Source organism: Myodes glareolus, chromosome 3, assembly GCF_982192425.1.
Source record: "Myodes glareolus chromosome 3, mMyoGla1.1, whole genome shotgun sequence".
Classification (NCBI taxonomy): domain Eukaryota; kingdom Metazoa; phylum Chordata; class Mammalia; order Rodentia; family Cricetidae; genus Myodes; species Myodes glareolus.
Genome location: NC_142028.1, coordinates 68,279,773 through 68,303,756, shown reverse-complemented (window position 1 = coordinate 68,303,756; position 23,984 = coordinate 68,279,773). Strand labels below are relative to the sequence as shown.

Below are 23,984 nucleotides of genomic sequence, written 5' to 3'. Positions count from 1 at the left end.
CAGAAGGTATCACAATACCTGATTTCATATTATTCTACAGAGGACACAGACAAAATGGTTCCATCACAAATAACAGACGTGTAGACATCACAACAGATTAGATTAACCAGGAATAAACTCACAAAGACATGGGTATCATTTTTTAAAAATTGTCATCTCAAAGACATTTTCTGTTTAAAACAAAAAAAAGAACACCGATGCCATCGGCCCCACTGGTAAGTCTCACTCTACGCAGTTCAGAGGTTCAGTTCATCATGGCAGGGAACACGGAGCCTGCAGGCAGATATGCTGCCGGAGCTGAGAATCCTATGTCTTTATTTAGATACAACAGGAAGTCTGCCTCATTCGTTTTGTTTGGCACAGACTGGCCTATGATCCAGTCAGCTGACATTCTTCAGGGTCTGGAAGATGTGGAGGCTTTGTTTAAGAGCATCAGTGATGCAGAGGACAGAGGCGGGAAGTACACGCCTCGGTTACCCACTACAGCCAGAGTTCTTAAATCTCTTAGGGACCTCAACTCAGAGTAAACAGAGATTGTGGTTTCAACTTAGAAAATAGAATTGGGGTTCACCGGTCTGAAGGAGAGCTGGGGCTTAAGGAAAGATTTTCACAGAGATTTTAAACATGAGGGATGAGAGGAGCAACCTCCCAGAAAACATGACACACTCCCGAGCATGCATGTGGACTTCTCTAGAGGCAGCGATGTTGTCTTTATAAACCATCTATAGGGTGCTGGGGGCTTGAAGCTATTATCTGCAGAGCGGCCCCTGAGGTACTTGATAGGATTAGAACTGATAAGTAAAAAGTCTAGATCACAGGGTGCAGGAAGATGAATTATCTTTATCGTAAAGGAAGTAGGGTTCTTTTAAAAAATATTATTATCATTGTTGTTGTGTCTGTTGGCACGCTTATGCCGCAGGGCCATGTAGAGGTTGGAGAACAACCTTCTGGAGTCAGTTCTCTCTCTCTCTCCATCCTGGGTTCTGACTGAAGTCAGTAGTCAGGCCTGTTTGGCAAGTGCTTTTACCATCTGAGCCATCTGGCAGGCCTCTATACACAAATAAGAGTCTTGTTCAAGATCTCCAGGAATGGGGAACAGAGCGAGGCCCTCCCTACCCAAAGTCACAGACACTCAGGCCTTGAGCCTGGGTCATTGCTATTTTTGCATAAAGGGCTGTTATTTTTTATCGGCAACAGTCACAGCAAATGGCCTCAAACTGTTCGGGATTCTTCCCCCCACCCCCACTGTTTAAGAAGTTTTATTTTATAACCATGCAAGTACAACATTATCCAAATTTCCCATTTCCCATTTCTTTGAAAAATTAGGCCAACATCTTCAATAGCAGAAATAAAAACTGATTTGGCATTTTAAAATCTGATTAAACTTTGTACAATTAAGACAGAACCAAACAACCAAACCCTTTGGGTAGTGAAAGCCCTGGTGAGGCTGAGGAGACCCTCACTTTCTGGGACCCGAGGTAACAAGTGATGGGATTTATTTAGAAACTCAAGAACATCTGTGTCTCCCAAGTGCTGCTGGGATTAAAGACATATGCCACCATGTGTTCGGGGATTCTTGACTCTCAAATGGTCAGAGGCTTCAGACTCCTGACTGAAGGGTTCCTTTTCCTTCCTGTGTCCCTATAATCCTCCCTCTTTCAACCAGTCTCAAGGGTTGTTTGCTAAGGGTTTGTAATTATGCCAGAGTTTATTCTGATATATTTTTTAAAAGGTTTACTTATTTTTTTATGTTTTTATTTTATTTTATTTTTTGTTTTTTTTCCAGACAGGATTTCTCTATAGCTTTGGAGCCCCTCCTGGAACTTGCTCTGTAGACAAGGCTGGCCTCAACCTCACAGAGATCCTCCTGCGTCTGCCTCCTGAGTGCTGGGATTAAAGGCATGCACCACCACCGCCTAGTATATATGTTTATAAGTGTTTGCTTGCAAGCATGCTTGGTGCCCACAGAAGCCAAAAGAGGGTGTCGAATCCTGTGGAACCAGAGTTACAGTTGGTTATAAGCTGCCATGTGGGCGCTGGGAATTGATTTCTGGTTCTCTGCAAGAGCAACAAGTCCTCTTAACAGCCGAGTCATCTCTCTAGCCCCGGTTACAGTACTTTTTAAATTGTGCTGATGGGCAGAGCTGTGCTCTCTCACTTTAGACACTTTGTATGTGTGCGTATGTGTAGCTCCTCACTCCAGAAGAAATCGCATGATTTTGCTTTTTTTCCCCCAATGTACCTTTTTGAAATTAAGGTCCGATAAATTCATGTTGACATCTCTAACATTGAGATTTTGTTGAGGCTAATTAGTTCTGAGGAGCATACTTATCAGAGAAATGACTGCAGCTTCCTCTAGTGCTGCAGAGAATTAGCTCCTGATGTGGAAAGGATCACCCCAGTGCCACAGGTTGGTTAGGAGCCTTCTCTACAAAGTTCTCCATCTGTAAGAAAAATCCCTTGACTAAAATGAGTGGGAGGGGCTGGGAGTGTAACCCAGCGGTAGGGCACTTGCCTAGCATAAGTGAGACTCTGGGTTTGATCCCAGGACATCTATCCCTATGCCACATATACACACAAGTCTCAAAATATAACGATAGTCTTTGAGACAGGGTTTCATGTAGCCAGGCTGCCCTCAAAATTGCTATGGTGACATGAATTCTAATTGTTCTTAATAAAAACCCAGAGTCAGATATTAGGGGGTGAAACCTGAGAGATCAGAGAAGCAGAGCGACCAGCCACTAGAGAGACTTTTTTTCTCTACCGATGCTCAGACAAAGGGGAGATCCTGTCCTCAGACTGCCTCCTCAGGCTGAGTCCTCTGACTGACTGCTTCAGACTACACCTCAGACTGCATCTCCAGACTGTCTCCTGCTTTACCTTTCTCTCTTTGCCAACCACATCACTCCTGTCTCCACCTCCCTAGTGTTGGGATTAAAGGCATGGGATCCCAAGTGCTGGGATCACCTTTGTGTGAGCTCTGTTTCTCTTTTAGACTGATCAATTTCATGTAGCCCAGGGCGGCCCAGGAGTCAGTTCTCCTGTTCTACCATGTGGTTTTAGGCTTGGCAGCAAGTGCTTTTATCTGCTGATCTCACCAGTTCTATCCAGTGTCCTTTATTTAAGAAGATAAAAATTAGGGGCTGGCGCCAGGGAGTGGTGGTGTATGCCTTTAATCTCAGCACTTCGGAGGCAGAGGCAGGCAGATTTCTGTGAGTTTGGGGTCAATTTGGTCTACAGAGCAAGTTCCAGGACAAGTCCCAAAGCAACACAGAGAAACCCTGTCTCAAAAAAACAAAACAAAAAACAACAACAAGAAAAAAGAGGGGCCAGAGACATGACTCAGTAGTTAAGAGCACTGACTGCTCTTCCAGAGGATCCGGGTTCAATTCCCAGCACCCACATGTCAGCTCACAACCATTTGTAACTCTAGTTCCAGGGATTTCTGACATCTTCACACAGACATACATGGAGGGAAAACCCCAATGAACATAAATAAATTCTTTTTTTAAGTTCCTGGAGAGACAGTGGGTGCTGAGAACTGAACTCTTATATTTTTGGTTGTGAGCCTAGCCTGTAATATCAAGCCATCTCTCCAGCTCATACATTCTATATTTTTTTTTTAAAAAGTGGTACATGCTTTTACTTTCAGCACTCAGGAGGAAGAGACAGTCAGGTCTCTGTAATGCAAGGCTAGCCTGGTCTACAGAGCGAGTTCTAGGTCTGGCTCCATAGCTACTGGGAAACCCTGTCTCAAAAATCAAAAACAAAACAAAACCCTCATGTAACATGAGGGCCGGCTTGTTGGGGTTTCTGTCCCTCCTGGTACCCCAACAGCCGGCAAGCAACAAAGAAAATCACACACAGGACTCCATAAGGTTATAAACTGATTGGCCCATTTGGTCAGGCTACTTATTAGTTCTTATGACTTATCTTAACCCATTATTCTGATCTATGTTAGCCACACGGGCTCAGTACCTTTTTCAGCTGTCAGTTTACATGTTGCCTCTTCGGTGGTCTGCACAGGAGTGGCGGAGGAACCTCTCTGCTTCCCAGAATTCTCCTGTTCTCATTGCATCACCTCTACTTCCTGTCTGGTTTTCCCACCTATACTGCCTGCCTGGCCAATCAGCGTTTTATTAAAATATGATTGACAGAATACAGACAATTCTCCCACATCATTTCCCTCTTTTTTTTTAAACAAAGAAAAATACCCATAGTCCATTTGTTGGGAATGTGGGCGTAGTATTTCAGGCTACTTCCTGTTGGTTGGGGGCGCTGATGATCTTATGGGGACCTAAAGAAAGTTTAGAGTTATAATCAAGTCCTGACTGGAGTATCCTGTGAGAACTGATCATCTCAGGCAGCGCCTTGAATCCGTTCTGTATGTAGAACTCAGACATCTGGGCCATCTGTTCCTACCGGAGATTGCTCAGGTGGTCTCCCTTGGCCAAAGATGATTTTTCTTAACTCTGAATAAATCCAGAGCCTCTCATTTTCTGTGGAAACACAAGCAAAATCTCTTCTCCAAAGTAACAAACCTTTTGACTTCAATTTTGAAGCCAAGGTATTTTCAAAATACCTATCTTGGGTTAGTTCAGCAGCATTTATAAACAAAAGTCTTTTAGCAGCTGTTGTTCCTTCCTCAGCATTCAAACAATTCAAAGAGAGCATAATAGCATACAGTATCAAGATTCTCTGTGTATTTTCCATCTTTATGCAGCTTTATTTTTAACCTCTATTTCTTTTATTTTTTACTTTTACTTTTTGACACAGGTTCTCTGTATATCTTTGTCCTGGAATAACACTGTAGACCAGGCTGTCCTTGAACTCACAGAGATTCTTCTGTCTCTGCCTCCCCAGTGCTGGGATTAAAGGTGTATGCTACCACACCTTGAACTCACAGAACAATCCCAGGCATTGGGATTAAAGGTGTGTACTACCACACCTTGAGGTCACAGAGGTCAATCTACCTCTACCCCTTGAAGTCACAGAGGTCAATATGCCTCTGCCTCCCAGGCATTGGGATTAAAGGTGTGTACCACCACACCCAACTACTCTCTTTCTTTCCTTTTAACTTTAAGAACTTTAACTTTTAGCCTGCATATACACACTGTAAACCATTTAGAGGTTTTCTTCCTCTTTGAATCTCTCTTTACTGTATATTTTTCTTTTTCTGACCATATGAGTCTTTAATTTACTAAGCAATATGGAGAGCCGTGGCTTTGACAGCTAGATCCAGCTCATTCCTTAGCTTTTCAGCCTCAAGGCTGAGGTACCAGCCAGAGCTGTGTTCACTGCCACAACTCTATGGCGTTTCAAGGTCCTTGCCAGCAAGCAAGCTGCAGCATTCTGCTCACAGACCACACTCAGTTGGACTGCCTGCCTGAAAGAGTCAGAGTTTGCTCTGGCAGGACAGCCCAGAAAGCCGACATTTTAAAACAGCACAACTTTTTTCCTGCTACAGCTTAAAACTGAAAAGAATGCGTTCAGCTTGTCATCAACAACATTTAAGTGTTTTGTGACAGGACCTCTTTAAAGAGCTGCAAAGTTTTGTAGCTAAAACTGAGTCAGGAAGCCTCTCTCAGATGAGAGTGCTTGCTTGCCTCTAGCAAGCAAAGTAGACCTGAGAAATTGCTGCTACCAAGAAAACATGCTTTACTCTATTCGATCCCAAGCTTTCTCAAGCTTTGTGTGGATTCAGTTATCCACGTCTGGGCGCCATATGTAGCATGAGGGCCGGCTTGTTGGGGTTTCTGTCCAGCCCAGTACCCCAACAGCCGGCAAGCAACAAAGAAAAATCACACACAAGACTCCATAAGATTATAAACTGATTGGCCCATTAGGTCAGGCTTCTTGTTAACTCTTATGACTTATCTTAACCCATTATTCTGATCTATGTTAGCCACACGGGCTCAGTACCTTTTTCAGCTGTCAGTTTACATGTTGCCTCTTCGGTGGTCTGCACAGGAGTGGCGGAGGAACCTCTCTGCTTCCCAGAATTCTCCTGTTCTCATTGCATCACCTCTACTTCCTGTCTGGTTTTCCCACCTATACTGCCTGCCTGGCCAATCAGCGTTTTATTAAAATATGATTGACAGAATACAGACAATTCTCCCACATCACCCTCAAGCTCTGTCCACATGCCCAGCATTTTGAAATACTTCTCAGATACGAACTCACATAATGGTCCAAGCACTTGATCACATTCTTTCATATTGGAGTAAATGATTTATTTGCTTATTTTGTTTATAGACAAGTTCTTACCTATGTAGTCTAGGTTTTGAACTTGGGGTGATCATCTTGCCTTCCAAGTGCTGGGATTACAGGCATGCAATTCAAAGACAGGCTGAATTAAATAGACTTTTAAAACAATGTTGGTTTAGTAGTGTGTGCACGCACACACATCATGGTGGGCTTATGAGATCAACAACAACTTTAGGAGTCTGTATAAATAAATAAAAATGTATTATGTATACAGGATTCTGCCTGCATGTGAGCTTGAGAGCACCAGATCTCATTACAGACGATTGTCAGCTGCCACGTGGGTTTTGGGAATTGAACCTGGGTCCTCCGGATGAGCAGCAGCCAGTGCTCTTAACCACTGAGCCATGTTTCTAGCCCTGTCCTTAATTTTTTTTAATTAAAAGGTTTTGAAGCACAAGGGACCCTGCTCAGGGTGAATGTCTGATGCCAGGACTCCAGGACTGTGAACCCTGACCCCTCCTACTGCAGCAGATGGCTCCCTCACCTAATCTGACACCAGGACTCCAGGACTCTAAACCCTGACCCTCCTACTGCAGCAGATGGCTCCCTCACCTAATCTGAAGCGTCATAACAATAAGGACACAACAGCAGGCTGGAACAGGTTTTTAAAGTTATTTTTTTTTTTATTGCAGGTATCAGTGGAAGTTACACTTTAAACAAGATAAGCAACAATAAAACCATTAATTTTTTAAATCAAAGAGTAAAAACAAACACAACATAGAACCCTTCTTGTTTGTGGAACGACTTGGTCCCAGGACATTTTGGTGACATTTGGCTCAGAAAGAGTCATGAGTACTTCTTTAACGTGGTGTCACAGACGACCAAACTGTCTGAAACTAGCTTCTTCAAGCTCAGCTTCACACAGAAGGGGAAGTCATTTTGGGAAATCGTTTTTTTTAGGGTAAGATGGTTTGGTTCAAAGTAGAAAATTTAATACCAAGTTAGAAATAGCAAAGACAAGCACTTCTGGTTAAAACTTTATTTGCTTTCTGCTTGTCATAATCACGCATCGTCTTTAAGGAGTTACCATGACAAACCAGAGCCTGGCCCCAGTACACAGTGGCAGAATCCAGCATTGCATGAATCTAATGATGCATCACTCCTAACACAATTCCAGTTCCTCCTCATAAACATGGCAGCCAAGGTCAGCATTTTGTATCTTTTCTGGTTCCACAGTAACTTACACAGTGGTTTCAGACCCACTGAACCGTCTTAACTGGTGTCAGCGTGTAGCCAAGTTTGTAAAAAGGCAGCAGCTAGACAAGCATCGTGAAAGGCTGTGCTGAAACACAGCAGTAAACTGTTCTTCTGAAAAGCCGGCAGAGACTATGAGGTGAGCTCAGGCATACGAGCTACTTTGGGACAGGATGATGAGGAAGGAAGTCGGAGCCCCATCCGTGGTTGTGCCCTGGGGTCAGCGGAAATATTTGGCAAGAGCAGGGAGCAGGAGCAGAAGGTGGAGAAGATTACTCTGAATTTATGTAACATCTTAGTTTCAAAATGTTCTGTTATTTACCCCAGAACAGAAATTCACATCTGCAGAACAAATAGGCACACATGGTCTAGGAGATTAAAAGGTAAGATTTAAAAGGCTATCCACACAGAGGACGTTTCGCAGGTGGCTCCACCTCCCCACATGTCTGACAATTCCCATTTCACTCCTCAGAAAGGTCCCTGTAAGAAGAATGTTAGTTCTTCATCCATTGCTTGGTCCAAAGCAGCAGCAGTGTGTGAAGCAGCAGCAGTTAGTAACGCTTTGTATTGAGGGAATGAGAGAGGGGTGGGGTTGCCATTTCAGTCTTCCCGACACGAAAGAAACAACACACTATTTTGTCTACTTAACTCAACTCACATATATTATCAAGTATTTATAGACACACGCGTACACACACCGCTGCTTTCCACAGCTACAGATGCATCGACATATTTGTTCACACAAATGATATTTACTTACAAGATACAGTAATACTTTTATGGGTCCATAACTGAGACAGGAATTAAAGTGACACAAGACAGGAAGCCCCGTTTAACAGTGTTCTGATGTATCAGTGTTAGCGATCACACGGCACACTGGAGGCTTCTCTCTCTTTCTCCCCCCCCCCTTTCTTTCTGAGACAAGGTTTTGCTACACAGCCATGGCTGGCCTGGAATTTGGATGATCCTCCTCCTCTGCCTTCCAAGTGCTGGGATTACAGATGTGAGTCACCACATCCAGCTTTTTATCTTTAAGTATAAAGCTCCCCAGTGTCTCACCTTGTAATCTAATTGTCCTATTAAACTAACCACAGATACCAGCTTTGTTGGAAAGGCCCAAATACTTGCAAGAATGGGAGGTCAGAAACAGGAGAGATTAAGACTAAACACTGAATTCATCCATACCCTGTATATTTAACACACATCTATTTTTCTTTACAAATAAAAACAAAAGCAATAAACTTGTTTGTTGCAAAGGAATTGTTTATACCTGTGGCGCTATGCCCTTTGTAATTTCTTAGAAACTGGAGCCCCTTCTTACAAGGAAATGGGCTTCCTGTTGAAATCCATTGAAGCGTAAGGCCCTGCTGGCATTTCACAGGTATCCGGGTCGTGCATACAATATCACTGCAGCCCATCTTTCTCTGGCTTGTGGGAAAGGGTCTCGCTAAATAACCATGACTTACTTCAGACTTGTGACCTGCCTGGGGCACCTCCTGCATGCTGGGACTACGGGTGCCCCACCATGTCTGGCTTATGTTCCAGCTTTTATAGATAAGTGACAGTTGGAATTTTGAACGTAAAAGCAAAGCTCAGTTCTGTAAAGTGACAAGTGAAGTCGGCACACTTTCCTCTTAGAGTCTATCCACTTCTCCAAGGGTACCCAACATCTGCCAAGAAAGGCAGGGTGGGCCTCGCGGCACAGCAGCTGGGGCGGATGCGAAGCAGAGGCACCTGGACACAGGTCAAGTTAAAATCCGAGTGCCCAGTGGCTTCATCATTAACTCAAAATGCAGCTGCAACCAGTTTAGCACCACCGAGAGGAATTCGGTTTTTGAAAACTCACGTTTTTGCTAGGGGTTATTACAAGGGGGAAAAAAAACCATGCCCAGGCGCTGGACATCTGGCAGGGAAGAAGCAGGACACCTGGAGCACCGCACTGCGATGCCGTCAAGCTTCTCATATTTGATTCATAAAGCGATCTGCCGGAATGAAGACACTTTCACAGAGGCCGGCTGCGGAAGAGGCGTTCAGACCTTCCCTACACTTGAGCTTCTGAACAGCTGAACAGCTCTTCCTTTGTGCAAGTCAAGGATCCCAACAGACTGATTCTCAAGACTTGGCGAGGTAGCTGAGGGCTGGGACCATCACGACGGGGAGCCAGTGGAGCTGGGGTGACGACGCCCAGGGCTCTCCACTCTCAAAGGCACATACAATGTCCCACCAGTCCTCTTCTAGCTGAGACCTTTCCAAAGTCACATCTGAAAACACCATATGTCTCCCTTAAAACCTAGGCCTGACCAGAGATGAGCTGAATTCTTTTTCTTTCTTTTTTAGAGAAAGGGTCTTATACTACCCAGGCTGACCAGAAACTCAAATGTATGACCCATGCCTGGCATGTATGGATGTGTATCTATATACATATATATGTAATTATAATTTTATTCATGTGTGTATGTGCTCACTAAGGCCAGGAGGGGACGTCAGATCCCTTGGAGCTGGAATTTCAGGCATTGGTGAGCTGTCAATGTAGGTTCTGGGCAACCGATCTCTGGTTCTCTGACAAGAACAGTAAGCGTTCTTAACAGCTAAGCATCTCTCTCTAGTCTCTAAAATATTATTTTTTTTGTATAGAATTTTTTACATACCAAGAGGTCAAGTGTGATAAATATATCAATATAATAACTTTAGTCAAATAAATAAATATGTAAGTTGAGTGAGTTGTCAAAGTATTAATTCATTCAACCTATTGAAAATATATTTAAGAAGCCATGTATCAAAATAAGTCAGAACTTTTTTTCTTGGTCTGAAGCTTAAGATATAGACCAGGCTGATCTCAAACTCAGAGATCACCCTGCCTCCCGGGGTGCAGGGGTTAAAGGTGTGTGCCACCACGCCCGCCCGGCTCAAAGAGTCTTTTGATCATGCAGGAACTTCTGGCAAATGGTCCTGCTTCCCAGGCACTCTGAAGACTATTATCTACTCACGGTAGAGTTCTATGTAAACCGCCTGTGAACTTTTTTGTTTTCTGTTTAAAGAAGAGAAAAAGTTGTGCCCCAGGCTAAGAAGGCACCCGGAAAACTTTCCATCTCTATTCTAGAGGGTTCCACCAGTTCAAGCTTGCTGTTCTTGGTGGTGGTTTAGGAGGGGACAAGGCAGGGGCAGGTCTGTGCTTGGAGGCATGTGCTTCACCACTGAGGGTACTGCTAGTCCTCTGTGCGCCCTCCTGAATGGGAAAAGGACGCGTATAGGTTTGCAAGGGCTCATCAACAGTGAGATCGTTCCCTGACTGGAAAGGGAGGTACCCAAGATTAGTCACTGTCAGAGATCAAATCTATTGCTACAAAAAAACAAAGCTCCTATTACTTCTTGGGACCAAACTGGATGCATTAACCAGGTGGAACCATTTATATCAAGATCCTGCCTTCATTCTGACCCACCAGTGTTTCCCCAAATCCTTACAGAAAAGTCTGGCAAGGCCCAGCTTGGTGTTTTCTAAAGAGAGAGCCACCAAAGCTACGGCAACGCCAGGCTTCTATTTAAGGATAAACCCCTCACGTGATCCCTCACTGTAATGCAGAGATGACTTCTAAGACAAACTTGGCAAGAAGCAGAATGTCTCTGGGTTTGGGACAAGCAGCTAATACAAGTCTCCATTATGAGCCCTTTCCTGACATCTGTATCAAACAGCAACAACGACTCTATTATCTGTGGTTTACTTGGAAAATACGAACTACACAGGTTCTAGGATCCCTGCTTCCACTCCCTGCTTGTCCTAGCCAAGCACGCTTCTGCATGAGCTATATCCTCAGACACTGATGTAAACTGTAAACAAAATTACAGACTTGCACACAGTCTGGGACTGGGAAAAGTAAACACAGAGATGGCTACTGACCAACGCGACCATCTTCTACACAGGACAGTTCCTATGCCTCACTGCACAGATACTTGGCTCTGAAGAGGTGGCCTATAAAAAGCAAGCCGTCCAGCATTTCACTGTTAATGTAGCCCTGATGCCAGGTATCTGGGTATGTGGAGACTACCACAGAAGCTCAGGTACCCAAAAGCTTTCTGGAGGAAAAAAGAAAACTGGATTACAGATAGCCTTAAAAACATTAGTGTAAAAGAATTATATGCCCATCTAACGGGCAGAACGCTGACATACAATAAAACTGAAGTCACACACAGTGCACATCCTTAACTGGGGACCTATCTATCCTTGCAGAGACAAAATAAAACCAAACCAAACCAAACCAAACTAACCCACTTGAAACAGTCTACTCATAGCTAACACGCCCCAACGATCAGGGCACTTAATCTGGGGGTGAAGGGAGGCATCCAGAAGCTACGTTATAAAGCAAAGTATGTAACAGAAAAATGTAGAGAGATGATTTAGCTAATGTCCACATGGAATCACATGCCGACTCAGTTTACAGTGTAAGTTTTTACATGTCATAAAAATATTTTCCTATTTCCAAGTACTTAAACCTTTCCCATTTTCCTCCCTCTCCCTGAAAGAGCAGGATATAGTGAGGGAAGCAAAATGCATTCAGCCTCGACAGTGTGACACTGAAGAACTCAAGAAGGGATGGAGCTGCCTTTCCATTTCTCCCAGGAGAGAAATCCCTTACCAAGCAAATTCAGAGTGTAAAAATAAAATGGAAATATTTTACTTTCTTGAGGGAATACATTTTTCTCACATACTTATATTTAAAGGAATTATATGTCAATATTATATTGATCCACTAAAAACTGCAGTGAAGCCGGGCGGTGGTGGCACATGCCTTTAATCCCAGCACTCGGGAGCCAGAGGCAGGGGGATCTCTGTGAGTTCGAGGCCAGCCTGGTCTACAAGAGCTAGTTCCAGGACAGGTTCCAAAGCTACAGAGAAACCCTGTCTCCAAAAACCAAAGAACAAAAATACTGTAGTGATTTTATACACACACACACACTTGAAATTAATATTCTATAATCATACTTTTCATTGCTTTCCAGTTAGTTCATGTTACTGCTCAGTTAAGATTCCATTGTTGAGATTTTTGTTTTTGGAAACAAGGTCCCACTGTGTAGCTCAGGTTGACCTGGAATTTACAGAGATCGCCTGTCTCTGCCTCTCAGGTACTGCAATTAAAGCCGTGCACCACCACTCCTGGCTTACTTAGGAAAACTGCAGTTAGCTGACACACTCTACTATCCAATCCCCGCCCTTTGCAGATACCTACACTCTTTTTCTTCACTGATACTCAGGGTCGAATTAACTTTAAACTATTCTAGGAAAGTTCAGGGTAGCAAATCTTCCAAATCTTGCAAATAATTGCAGGAAGGAAAATCTCATTTCAAAGACAATTATCAATGACTTGTCTATCTTTTTCTATTTGTCTTCCTGACTATTAAATGGAATCACAGTCTCGAGCAATGAGCCTCAAGCTAAAAAGAAGGAACTCAAACAATCTTTATTTGACAACTTCCCCCAAACTGCAATCAGGTGAGATGGGTCCAGTTTGTTAGGGTTAGTCTGCTTCAAGTGAAGGAGAAAAACAAACCTACCCTGCAGAGAAGGCCCTCCTATCTGCATGCAGAAAGCCACCTAAAAACTGTCTTGAATGCCCAGTATATAAAATATTAAATATTCTAAATTAGAAAATAGCATTAATGGTTTATTGGTAAAAATTCAAACTCCATAGAATTAGTAGTTTGGTTTATATATTAACACACTATCTTAATTTCTGCTAATTTTACAAAGAAAGAGAAAAGCTAGAAATATCTATAAAAATAAAATCCTTAAGTCCAACATCTAGGGCAAAATACAAAAGTTTCACACAGATTGCCAATAAATAAGAACATCACAATAGAAAAATTAACCTTAAAAATAAGCTAATAACTGCTATTAAGACATTAGAAAAATGAGAACGTCCAATGTGCACAGAGACAAAGTACACAGCAGACGATCAGTGTAATTTTACTGCCATCATTACGTGATGCAGCAACACAAGGTCGCTGAGGGGTGGGTGTTTCTGCTTCAGCCTAGGGATTGTCTGCAGGGACGCTCACTAGATTCACATGCAGGAACTGGTTAAACTGACCATTATGTTGTTTATTGAGTCATGGTATCAGGACAAGCTGCTTTCTAACAGAAATGGGTCTCACTCTGCTTATTCCCCACCACAGTCCAAACGGGCATTTTGTCCTCTTCCTCAGTGCTAGGGTCGAAGTCAGGGCTTTGCATATGCTAATGAAGCATGTGCTCTACACTTACAAACCCTCAGACTCTGACCTCGCTCTCTTCCAGTCCTCCCACCCTGGAAAGACAGGAGTCATCTAAAACCGTCACTGCTGTCCAAAACCAGAATTTCCCTAAAGACTGAGCGGTAATTATTTTGCTTTCTCTCTTACATAGAAAAGGTCGGGTCAGGGGTAACTGTACTGAGAAAGGAAAAGTAGCTCAGAATACACAGTTCCTGGAACCGTCCCTTTGCCTTGGGGCACTTATTACCGTACCTGTTATCTCATAAACATTGTGATTACTTCAAACATAGCTGAGAATTAAAAATTATATTTTCAAATTTACAAAATCAATTTGGTGAGCATTAACTTAGACATATTATTACATAAAAGCCCCTTAGTTCTCTAGACCAAATTCAGGACAACAAATAACATTATTTATATGAAACTGTCATACTCGTGGTATTCTAAATTATCTTAAAAATTTTTTGCTTTATGCTACTTAAAAAATAAAAATCTACAGCACCATCTTCAGAAAAGGCACTTTCTCAGATCTGCCTTGATTTAAAAAATGATTTACAAACCATTTAGTGTCTGCCCTGAAAAATCTCTTTATTGAGACCCTAATATAGAATAGTAAGAGATTTTGGTGACCTTAGACATTGATTTCAAAAAGAGAGGGAGCTTACTGGCTGGCTGGCTGGTCTGAGAAGGTCCTGGTTTTGTCACACTGCTTGTTACCTGTAACTTCCACAGGGTCTTCTACTGGTAACCCAACCTCCATACTGAAGTTATCATCCTTTTACTCAAGTTAATGTTTTAAAAACAAAGACTCTTAAGATTTAATAATGTAAAACTCTAGGGCACTCCTTTTGATGGGTGAGGTAAATTTCAACTGGCCATAGATAATCAACAGAAGCCTTGTCTATTCAAAAACTGCTGACTTACAGGGAAAATTATAAACTTAAATGTAACATTTTTAGAACTATGAAAAAAGTTAAAGTATTTTTTCCTTTCGTGAATCTATCTTGCTTGTATATAGATCACCTTCTTCCCCCTGGAACTCAGTTTGGGTTTAATTAATCACAGCATCATATCTATCATCATAGATTTTTTTTTTTAAGAAACAATTCTCTTTTTGATTTCTTTTTTAATTTTACTGATGGTTTTGCCTATATATATATGTCTGTGTGCCGGTGGTGGATCCTGGAGTTACAGACAGTTGTGAGCTGCCACATGGGTGCTGGGAATTAAACTCTGGGTCCTCTGGAAGAGCAGTCAGTGCTCTTAATCACTGAACCATCCCTCCAGCCCCTCTGATTTCTTTTGTCTTGTTCTTTTCTTTTGGGTTTGCCCAAACCAAAAATTTGAGGACAGAGTATTGCTATGTAACCTAGGCTGGTCTCAAGTTGTATGTAGCCCGTGTTGGTCTTGAACTCAAGACCCTCTGGCCTCAGCCTCTGGGTGTGAGGGTCACAGGCATGGGCTAAGCTCAGCTGTCTTCCTGATTTCTACACTGATTTTAAAATGAAAATATTTGCCGGACAATGGTGGTGCACTCGGGTGGCATGGGATGTCCTTCTGTGTGTGTGTTACCGGGCTGTGGTGGTGCATGCCTTTAGTCCCGGCACTCGGGTGGCGTGGGATGCCCTTCTCTGTGTGTGCTGCTTTTATTAGTTTAGCAGCAGATTCCGTAATCTACCCTTTTATTCTACCACTAGCTTTATTCATCAACCAATAAAAGCGACACATACACAGAAGGACACCCCACATCACACGGGAGGCAGAGGCAGGCAGAGCTCTGTGAGTTTGAGGCCAGCCTGGTCTACAGAGCACGTAACAGGACAGTCAGGGCTGTTTCACAGAGAAATCCTGTTTCAAAAACAAACAAACAAAAAATTACATTTATGTGTGAATATGCGTGTGTGCACACACGTGCACGTAGTTGAGCCCACATGAATGGTGCCATGGCGTGTGTATGGAGGTCAGAGGACAATTTATAGGAGTTGGGGAGTTGATTCTCGTTCCACTGTTTGGGTCCCAAGGATTGAACTCAGGTTTTCGGACTTGGTGGTAAGTGTCTTTCCCTGCTGTGCCATCTCCTGCACTCTGTACCGACTTTTACAAACTTATTCATGGCTTAATTTCCAACTCTTTTTAAAAAATAATTTATTTTTATTTCATGTGCATTGGTGTTTTTCCTGCATGAATGAATGTGTGAGGGTGTTGGATCTCCTGGAACTGGACTCACAGACAGGTGTGAGCTGCCATGTGGGTGCTGGGAATTGAAGCAGTCAGTGTTCTTAATCGCTGAGCCATCTCTCCGGTCCCCCACAGAAATGCTTATGTGTTAGGTGGAAAGGAAGTAGGAATACAAAGCCCCTCTAAGTCAGGGCACAGCATCACTCAGGACGACCTCATGTGATGTAAAGCTCTTTGACTATTTGTATTAAAGCCTCAAAAATATCTACAAATTCCCCAGAAGGATGGAAAGGCCTAACCCTCACATGAATAAAGCAGCTGAGTCAGGAACACTGGGCAAGTGAACTGTCTGTCTTTGACAAACTCACTGATTTCATAAGAGGTAAATAAACTAGACGGAACTATTAAGAGAGCCTTTCTCTGCAATAGGAGAATGCCTACAGGGATAACATAAATGAGCTTTTTGCTCTAGTTCTGCAACATGGTCTCGTGTAGCTGAGGTTGGCCTTGGACTCCTGATTCTCCTGAAGGCTGGAATTGTATGAGTACCTTACACCTGGCTCAGCTGAATATATAACTCAGTTTAATGACACCCAGTGGAAATTATACAGAGATATCGGTTAAACTTCTTGGCAAAACATTACTGTCAAAGTTTGAAACAGAAAGAGAACAAAGACTCTACTAGTGTCCAAGTGGCTCCTTGGATGTCATAAAAATTAAGCACATGAAAAGCCCTACCACGTGCTTCAGGCAGACGCCTCTCTGGGGTTCACACCTATTGCTGGCCTCCAAGTGCTTACACCGCCCTGACTGAGAGTGTGGAGCCATTTCTACTCAGCAGCAGTTGCTTTCTTATTTCCCAAGACACACTTCAAGTCTGCCATCCTAAGATCCACAGGGCAACACGCATGCCAATATTAGGCTGTGGGGACCACAGAGAGCCCGGCTTGGAAAGCGAGAATGGCTCAAAGGAGGGGAGGAGTCTCTAGGTCAGAAGGTAGGGACAAATCTTTATCAGGAGCTGTCCCAAACACACGGCACACTCCTACTGGAATCCCTTCTAGATTCTCTCCAGGAAGAAAAGTAAATTAATAATTCATGTGTAGAGAAGGGATATTTCCAGATCATATTTTTTTCTGAAAAACTTGTCAAAAGATAACTGTTAATAAAATGACAGGTATCCACATTTCTGTGAAAACGTGCCAAAGTTCAGGACTGAGAAGACTCAAGTACCAGCCATGAACTGTCAATGTAAAAAAACAAACCAAAAAATCAAAACCCCAAACCTACATTTCTAAAGCAAAGGTTTCTGTTACTAGACTGGAGCTAGAGCTGTCTCAAGTGTCTGCTGTCACCTTCATAACTTACGTCCCTAAACTTACCTAACAAATCCAAAGGGTCAGACGCTAGCCTGGCATCTGGCACATCTTATTGGTTAGTGCAGCAATGTCGCCTCTCCCTAAGTAAATATAGCAGCTACAGAATCATTAACACACGGTCTCAATACCAGTACTTAGATATTACAATAAAGAATCATGTAACATGCACACTCCAGAGACACATTTGCCATCCAGAACATACTTTAAGCTCCCAACTCTTCCTCACATGGAAACCAATTGTTCGGCTGTTAGACTGACGTTTGTTTTGGTCGACCTTATGAGCTATGCCATAAAAACCCGCAGGCCAGCATTCACGAGCTAGTGAGCAAGAGGAGGGACAGAAATGAAAAGTTACTATGGTTTCATGATGTTTAAACTAAAAAAGGGACTTGAGAAAACGATTAAAAATTCTATCCAGAAGTGCAAAAATAATTACTATAAATTTTAAGAAGTATTTTCCATAAGCCTTTTACCTTAAAACTCTAAACACAAAGTTTGTTGGCATTAAGTTTGGTATCAATTTCTTAGTCGATGGAAAATAGAAATATACTATACATATTCTTCTAAGTTAATTATCTTAAACTAGCAAGACTGAATGATGTAAGAGCATTCTAAAAAAGAAACCATTCAAAAGATAAAACCTTGTATTTTAGAAAAAAAATCCTTTCCCTTAAAAAAAAAATCCTTCCAAATAAGAGTTAAAGTAAGGACTTCACTCTGGCACATGTGAGATCAAAGGTAAGGAAAAAGACAGGGTGTCCATGTTGCTCCCTAGAGTTCCTCACATGAATATGTGCAGGAGTCACAGACAGAGGAAGATGTTTTACTTATATTGCACAGACAGAGGCTGTACTAGTCTCTTCTCTTGCCCATTTTCCCAAACAGCCAGACACGGTGGTAGGAACCCTATGGTCCAGCTACCAGGGAGGCTGAGGCCAGGAGACTGCTGGAGCCCAGGTGCTGGAGGCCAGCATGGCAACATAGGGAGACTTTGTCTCCAAAACAAGCAAGCCAACAAACCAACCCCAAACATGTTTCAAGGAATTTTCCTTTTGCCAGGGAGGAGATGGGAAAGTTTTGGAAGGGAAAAAAGTTTACAAACTACACAAATATCCTTTGTAAAGTGCTTTGAAATGATATTGAGAATTGTAGCTTAGATCCTTCAAAGCAATAAAAGGAAAAATACAGTACTTTCTTAGTTTTCTGTCAGAGGGAGAAAAGACTTCATACCTGTGGGAGGACATGCGGTAAATGGGCACTAGCAGCAGGTCAGAAGGCAGCGAGCAAGTGAAGACCTAGTCCATCACTTTTCACACACAGATGGAGTTCCCAAAAGGCTGACAGTGCCCATCTGTCCCGGAACCAGTGTGTTAATAAGAACAGAGAAAATTCAAATGCAATTTTCATGAATTACAGAGTACAAAGTTCCTTGAACCCTACATTACTAAGAAACTCAGCGTTGGCAGCCTAAAAGTTATCAACAAAAGTTATTGACTAAGAAGTGGAGAAAAAGAAGCTTTTAAAGATTTTCCCCCCATGTTCAGAAACTTAACTAACTTTAAATGATCAAAGTCCTAAATTCCTTTGTCATTGTCATCTTAGTTTGAAAGAGAAAGTTACACTGGTGAAAAGATAGGAAAAAACCCCACCCAGTATTTTCTTGATTTCTTTTGGTAAAAGAAGCACAGTTCTTGAACAATCAAGATCTATTTTAAATAATTAAAAAATCTTTAAATCTTAAGGTGTTCACTGTCTTTTTTGTTTGTTTTTGGGGACAGGGTTTCTCTGTGTAGTCTTGGCCGTCTTGGAATTTGCTCTGGAGACCAGTCCGGCCTCGAACTCAGAGACCCGCCTCCTGAGTGCTGGAGTTCAAGGCGTGGGCCACCACCGCCCCGCCATTACTGCCAGTCTTCAAAGCTGAAGTGCAGCTGTGTTTCCCGTCTCTAAGGTGGGCCTCATTTAGTCGTTTTACTTCCTGGACGTGCTTTAAAACTGAAAATTATGAAGCTCTCCTTCTGAAATTAAGGCTGTATTACTTTGCCCCCTTTTAAATGACAGAGGTGCCTGTTCTTCCTGTTGTCCGTGGTGAAGACGACAGACACAACTTTCCTTTAAAACTGCTTATTGCGCTAAAAGAGAGCAGACACTAGTCTATTATTAAACACGGTTACATTTCTATAAGAGGTGTAGCCAATGCAGCTTATAATTATTAAAGCACTATTCTAATGAGTATAAAAGCAAAAGGAGCTGGACTTCAACATACATGTATGTTTATCTATACACATACACACATATATAAAATGTATATATGAAAATCACATTAAGGTATAAGGGTAGTGAGTAAACTAGCATAAAACAAAAACTCTAATTCCTTTTCTCTTTCCGTCCAATAGAGTTTCAGATTTTTAAAATAGTTCCCCTTTATAAAAGCTTTAAGGGATTTCCAGGTATAACATAGACAGAGGCTTTAGAACATTTGTCACTGATCAGAAAGACTTCTGACAAGGGTTCGTCTTTATAGCAGCTTTAACACACTCACGCAGAAAGGAATACTTGGGTGGCCCCATTTCTAGACACAGTGCACACATGGCAAAGGTTAAGTCCAGGGCAAGAAGAAGCAGACACTGGCAAATATGGCCTCAGGAGACGAGGATTCAGAGTCATGTAAGAGATAGGAGTTAGGAGTAGGGTACGTAAAATGAAAACAGAAATCTAGTTTGCCATGCTTTACTTCAAATGGATCATAAATATGAACATGAGTGTCATTTGTAGCGGTAGGGACAAAAGTGTAGATGCCGAAGGCAAGTGGGTAGTGAGAGAAATGACAGTGGCTTACGGAGGGATACGAGGAAAAGAAAGCTCCCCAGTGGAATGAACTATAAAATAGAGACACAGATACATATATATCATTGTCTAGATCTAGATATATATGCACATGAAATACACATATGTGTATTTAAAATACAGACTCCTTTACAAGAATAGATAAATGCACATTACTTTTTCTGCACATGTAACTGAGCAATCATCGTTTGTGTAGGTGTGTGTTCTTAAACCATCATTCACTTTTTCTTTACTTTTTGCAAAGATAGTTGTGCTGCCAAGCAACTTGAGGTAAAGGCATTAAAAGGGTTAGACCGTAAGAAGTGGAAATAAACAACCGCGATGCTTCCTACAGGAGACTGCCGAAAAGCAGCTGGCTGGTTTCCTAGTGCATAATGGTGCTGTGTTCCTTGACAAAGTAAACAATTTTCCTTGGATCAGCAAAAGGACCAGACCCCTATATAGTGTTGGCCTCTGTATGGCTGGAGCATCCCCAGTGAACTGACTCCACTGAAACATACATTGTATGTTGACTCGTCTTTCAGCTCTTCCTCTCAGAGAATACACTCGGACTTGTTAAGCGAAGTACATTGTGCGTAAGGTATCCTGGTGAATCTGCACAGCCTTGGCAAGAGCCTGTGGATCTCGCCCATTGCTCTGTCCTGAAACGTGGCTTCCTTCAGCACTGGAAGAGAAGGGTTAATGAACACAAGCATAAACTTTCTGTCCTAATGTAATAATTCTGAAGAATGTTACATGTTGGAGAAAATTCCAAAAATAGTTGAAAAGAGAAACTGATATAACGAACTTTGTGCCTATCATTTAGACATCTTCAGTGTGGAAAATTGTACTTTGGCTCTTTCATTTTTTTCAGGATTAATTAGAAACAATTCCCAGATATCACATCATTTTTGTCTAATATATATTATATTATATTATATTATATTATATTATATTATATTATATTATATTATATTATATGTACACTCATATGTATATTACAAATAATATCTTCTTTGGGTAATTTGGGAAGCAACTAAGTTACTAGATCATTGTATGTTTTTTTAAAGATTTATTTAAATTTTAGTATGAATGGGTATTTTGCTTGAGTGTGTGTGCGCACACACGCACACATACACACACACACACACACACATACACACACACACACACCTGGTGCCATGGACTAACAGTCAGTTGTAAGCCACCATGTGGGTGCTGGGAATTGAACCCGGGTCCAGGGTCTAGGGGAGCAGTAAGTGCTCCCAGCTGCTGAGCCATTCATTTCTCTGGCCCCAGATCATTCTATTATTAAGAATAAAGTCCACACAGTATTTTTAGTAGAAAACCTTATTTGGGGCCATCAGCTGTCATCACCCTTCACACAGTGCACTAGCTGTCTGGCAGTCTGTAGAACCTGAGTTCTGAACAGTAAGACTTTAGATAGACAGACAGAGACATACACGGAAGTGCATATAGAAATGGCCTACGGAAATCAGACTCTATCTGATTTGCTTCGAGAATCTTTATGCCTTTCGTTACCTGTCATGCTCCTTGTCCACAAGATGGTATCTGGCTCTGAATGCCACCAGGTGAGCATAGTACGCTGGTGCAGGGATAGAAACGGATCGTGTGCAGCGCACGTAGGTGTGACAGAGCTGGTACGTCAGCAGCTGGAGCTCATCTGCGGTGAAGCAATTGTCATCCCACAAGACGTGATAGTGTGAGGGGCGGCTGGTTCCCTGTGGAGAAGAAAGGGTACATTCTGGGATTGATAAACTTCTTCCTTGTAGCAATTTTTCGTTGGTGGGCTGGCAAGATCACTCGCTGGCTAAGGGTTTGCTGCACTGCCTGGTGACCTGGGTTAGAGTCTTAGATCCCACATGAAGGTGGATGGAGAGAACAGAACACATCTGTGCAATGGCAGGCACACCCTGCCACCATATTAACACTCACACACATACATAATAACACACATTTTTCATTGGTGTATTTTTTTGTTGTCTATGTACTTAGTTTCATTAAGAACATTGTCAGACAAGTATATAACTTTGAACATGCTACCTTTGTACCCCTTCCCTTTCTCTGCTTTACCTGTCCCCCACTCTTCTCTCCACTGCTCCCCTAAACAGTTTCACATCTACTTTCATATCATATATACATTCATGATTTTACACAGCTATATAAAACTTAAATGTTTTTTATTTATTATTATTAATTGATTTTATGTGTATGGGTGTTTTGCCTGTTCGTGTGCCTGTGCACCACATGCATGGTGGGTGATTGTGGAGGGCTGAAGAAAGCACTGGATCCACTGGAGTTACAGTTGGGTGCTGGGAACTGAACCCAGGTCGTCTGGAAGAGCAGCCAGTACTCATAACCTATGAGCCATCTCTCCAGCCCTTCCCTATAAAATCTAGGACCTGAAGATGAAAAAAGAAATATAATAGTGTTCTCTCTGAAACTTAATTGCATCTATTTTCATGTAAATAATATAACCTCTTCTTTACGGTTGAGGAATTTTCCATTGTGAATATATACTCCAGATTTTCTTTCCATTCCGTGGTTGATGGACACCTAGGTTAGGTCCATAACTAGCTATTGTAAATAGAGCTGCAATAAACACTGGCGTCTAAGTGTCTCTGGTACACTGATTTGGAGTCCTGTGGATAAATACCCAGGAGTGGTAGAGCTGGGTGGTAGTCCTATTTTTACTGCTTTTGAGGCTCCTCCATACACTGACTTCCATGAGCAGCAGTGTCTCTCTCCTTTGTGTCTCTCGTCCCTGGTACCTGCTGCTGTGCTCTCTCCTTCCCCACTTCCTGCCCCACAGGAGGTCTGAGCACCCTAACTTGTCTTTGATCTCCTGAGGTAGCCAAGGGTGACCCTGAACTTCTTGTCCTTCTGCCTCCACTTCCAGAGTGCTGGTGTTACAGACATGCACAGGCTCATGGCTTATGGGGTGCTGGGGATTAAACCTAGTGCTTCCTACATGCCAGGCAAATAGTCTATCATCTGAACAGTATCTCCAGCCCGTATATTATTTTCTTAATGACAGCCATTCTGACTGGGGTGAGATGGAATCTCAGCATAGGCTTAGTTTGCACTTTTCTGGTGGCCAGTGAGATTAAACTCTTGTCATGATTACTGGGCATTTGTAGTTCATCTTTTGGAAGTTTTGTCATTTGTCCCTTTCCTTTCTTTTCACAAGGATTAAACCCAAGTCTTGAATGTGTCAGCACAGAACTAAGCTACATCCTTGCCTCTATTTTATTGATATGATCCTCCTTGCATCAGCTTTTGTGTAGTAGGCGTGTGAGTGTGCACTATCATGCCTGGCTTTTAGCTTTTATAATGCTTACGTCACAGAGTTAGAAACTGTTGGGTTTTTGCTGCGGGAGAATCTTCCGTTGCTTCAGCCAATAGTCGCTGAAGCACGAGCCCACAGTGCTGCGGGAGCGCCTTTCGCTCTGTAATAGCTGCTGAAATACCAGCCCACTGGGGCGTGGTATATTTCTCTTTTAAAAAGAGCCGCAGGGCAGGTCTCCTCGGACCTCTTGGTTCTGGCTCCTGCTCCAGCGACTAGGCTCCTTTCCTGACGGTTTATGATGTATGTAAGTTTTGCCCCCCAAAATAAATACCCCCCTAAAACATAATTGGTGTGGGATTGATTTGCCATTAGGTTTTCAGTTTTAACTAGTAAGAACTGAGACTCAGGTTTATTAAACATTTTCTTTAGATTTATTTTTTATTTTATGTGTAAGTGTTTTGCTTGCATGTATGTCTGTGCACCACACAGTTAGTTGTAAGCTTTCATGCTGGGAATTGAACCATGGTCTTACTGAAGAGCAATCAGTGCTCTTAACCATCAAGCCACCTCTCTAGCCAGGCATGGTG

At 42.4% G+C, this 23,984-nt stretch overlaps 1 protein-coding gene and 1 long non-coding RNA gene across 5 annotated transcripts in view; one reads left to right on the top strand and one right to left on the bottom strand.

Annotated features, from left to right (window-relative positions):
* Positions 1-6,865: 6,865 nt before the first annotated feature.
* Positions 6,866-23,984, bottom strand: part of Ago3 (argonaute RISC catalytic component 3) — a 112,197-nt gene continuing 95,078 nt past the window's right edge. For all 3 annotated transcript variants that reach the window (XM_048434409.3, XM_048434412.3, XM_048434411.3), the window contains 2 exons: positions 21,630-21,829; positions 6,866-20,772 (listed from right to left, as the gene is read on the bottom strand). In XM_048434409.3, the coding sequence (XP_048290366.1) occupies positions 20,664-20,772; positions 21,630-21,829 (309 nt within the window). In that variant the 3' untranslated portion in view covers positions 6,866-20,663. The remainder of the gene's footprint in view (positions 20,773-21,629; positions 21,830-23,984) is intronic.
* Positions 13,729-21,123, top strand: LOC148122681 (uncharacterized). 2 transcript variants are annotated; one of them, XR_015737493.1, is made up of 3 exons: positions 13,729-13,829; positions 19,043-19,212; positions 20,633-21,123. It is a non-coding gene; the product is annotated as an uncharacterized LOC148122681 (long non-coding RNA). The 2 variants fall into 2 exon arrangements; XR_015737491.1 differs by having other exon boundaries at positions 20,443-21,123.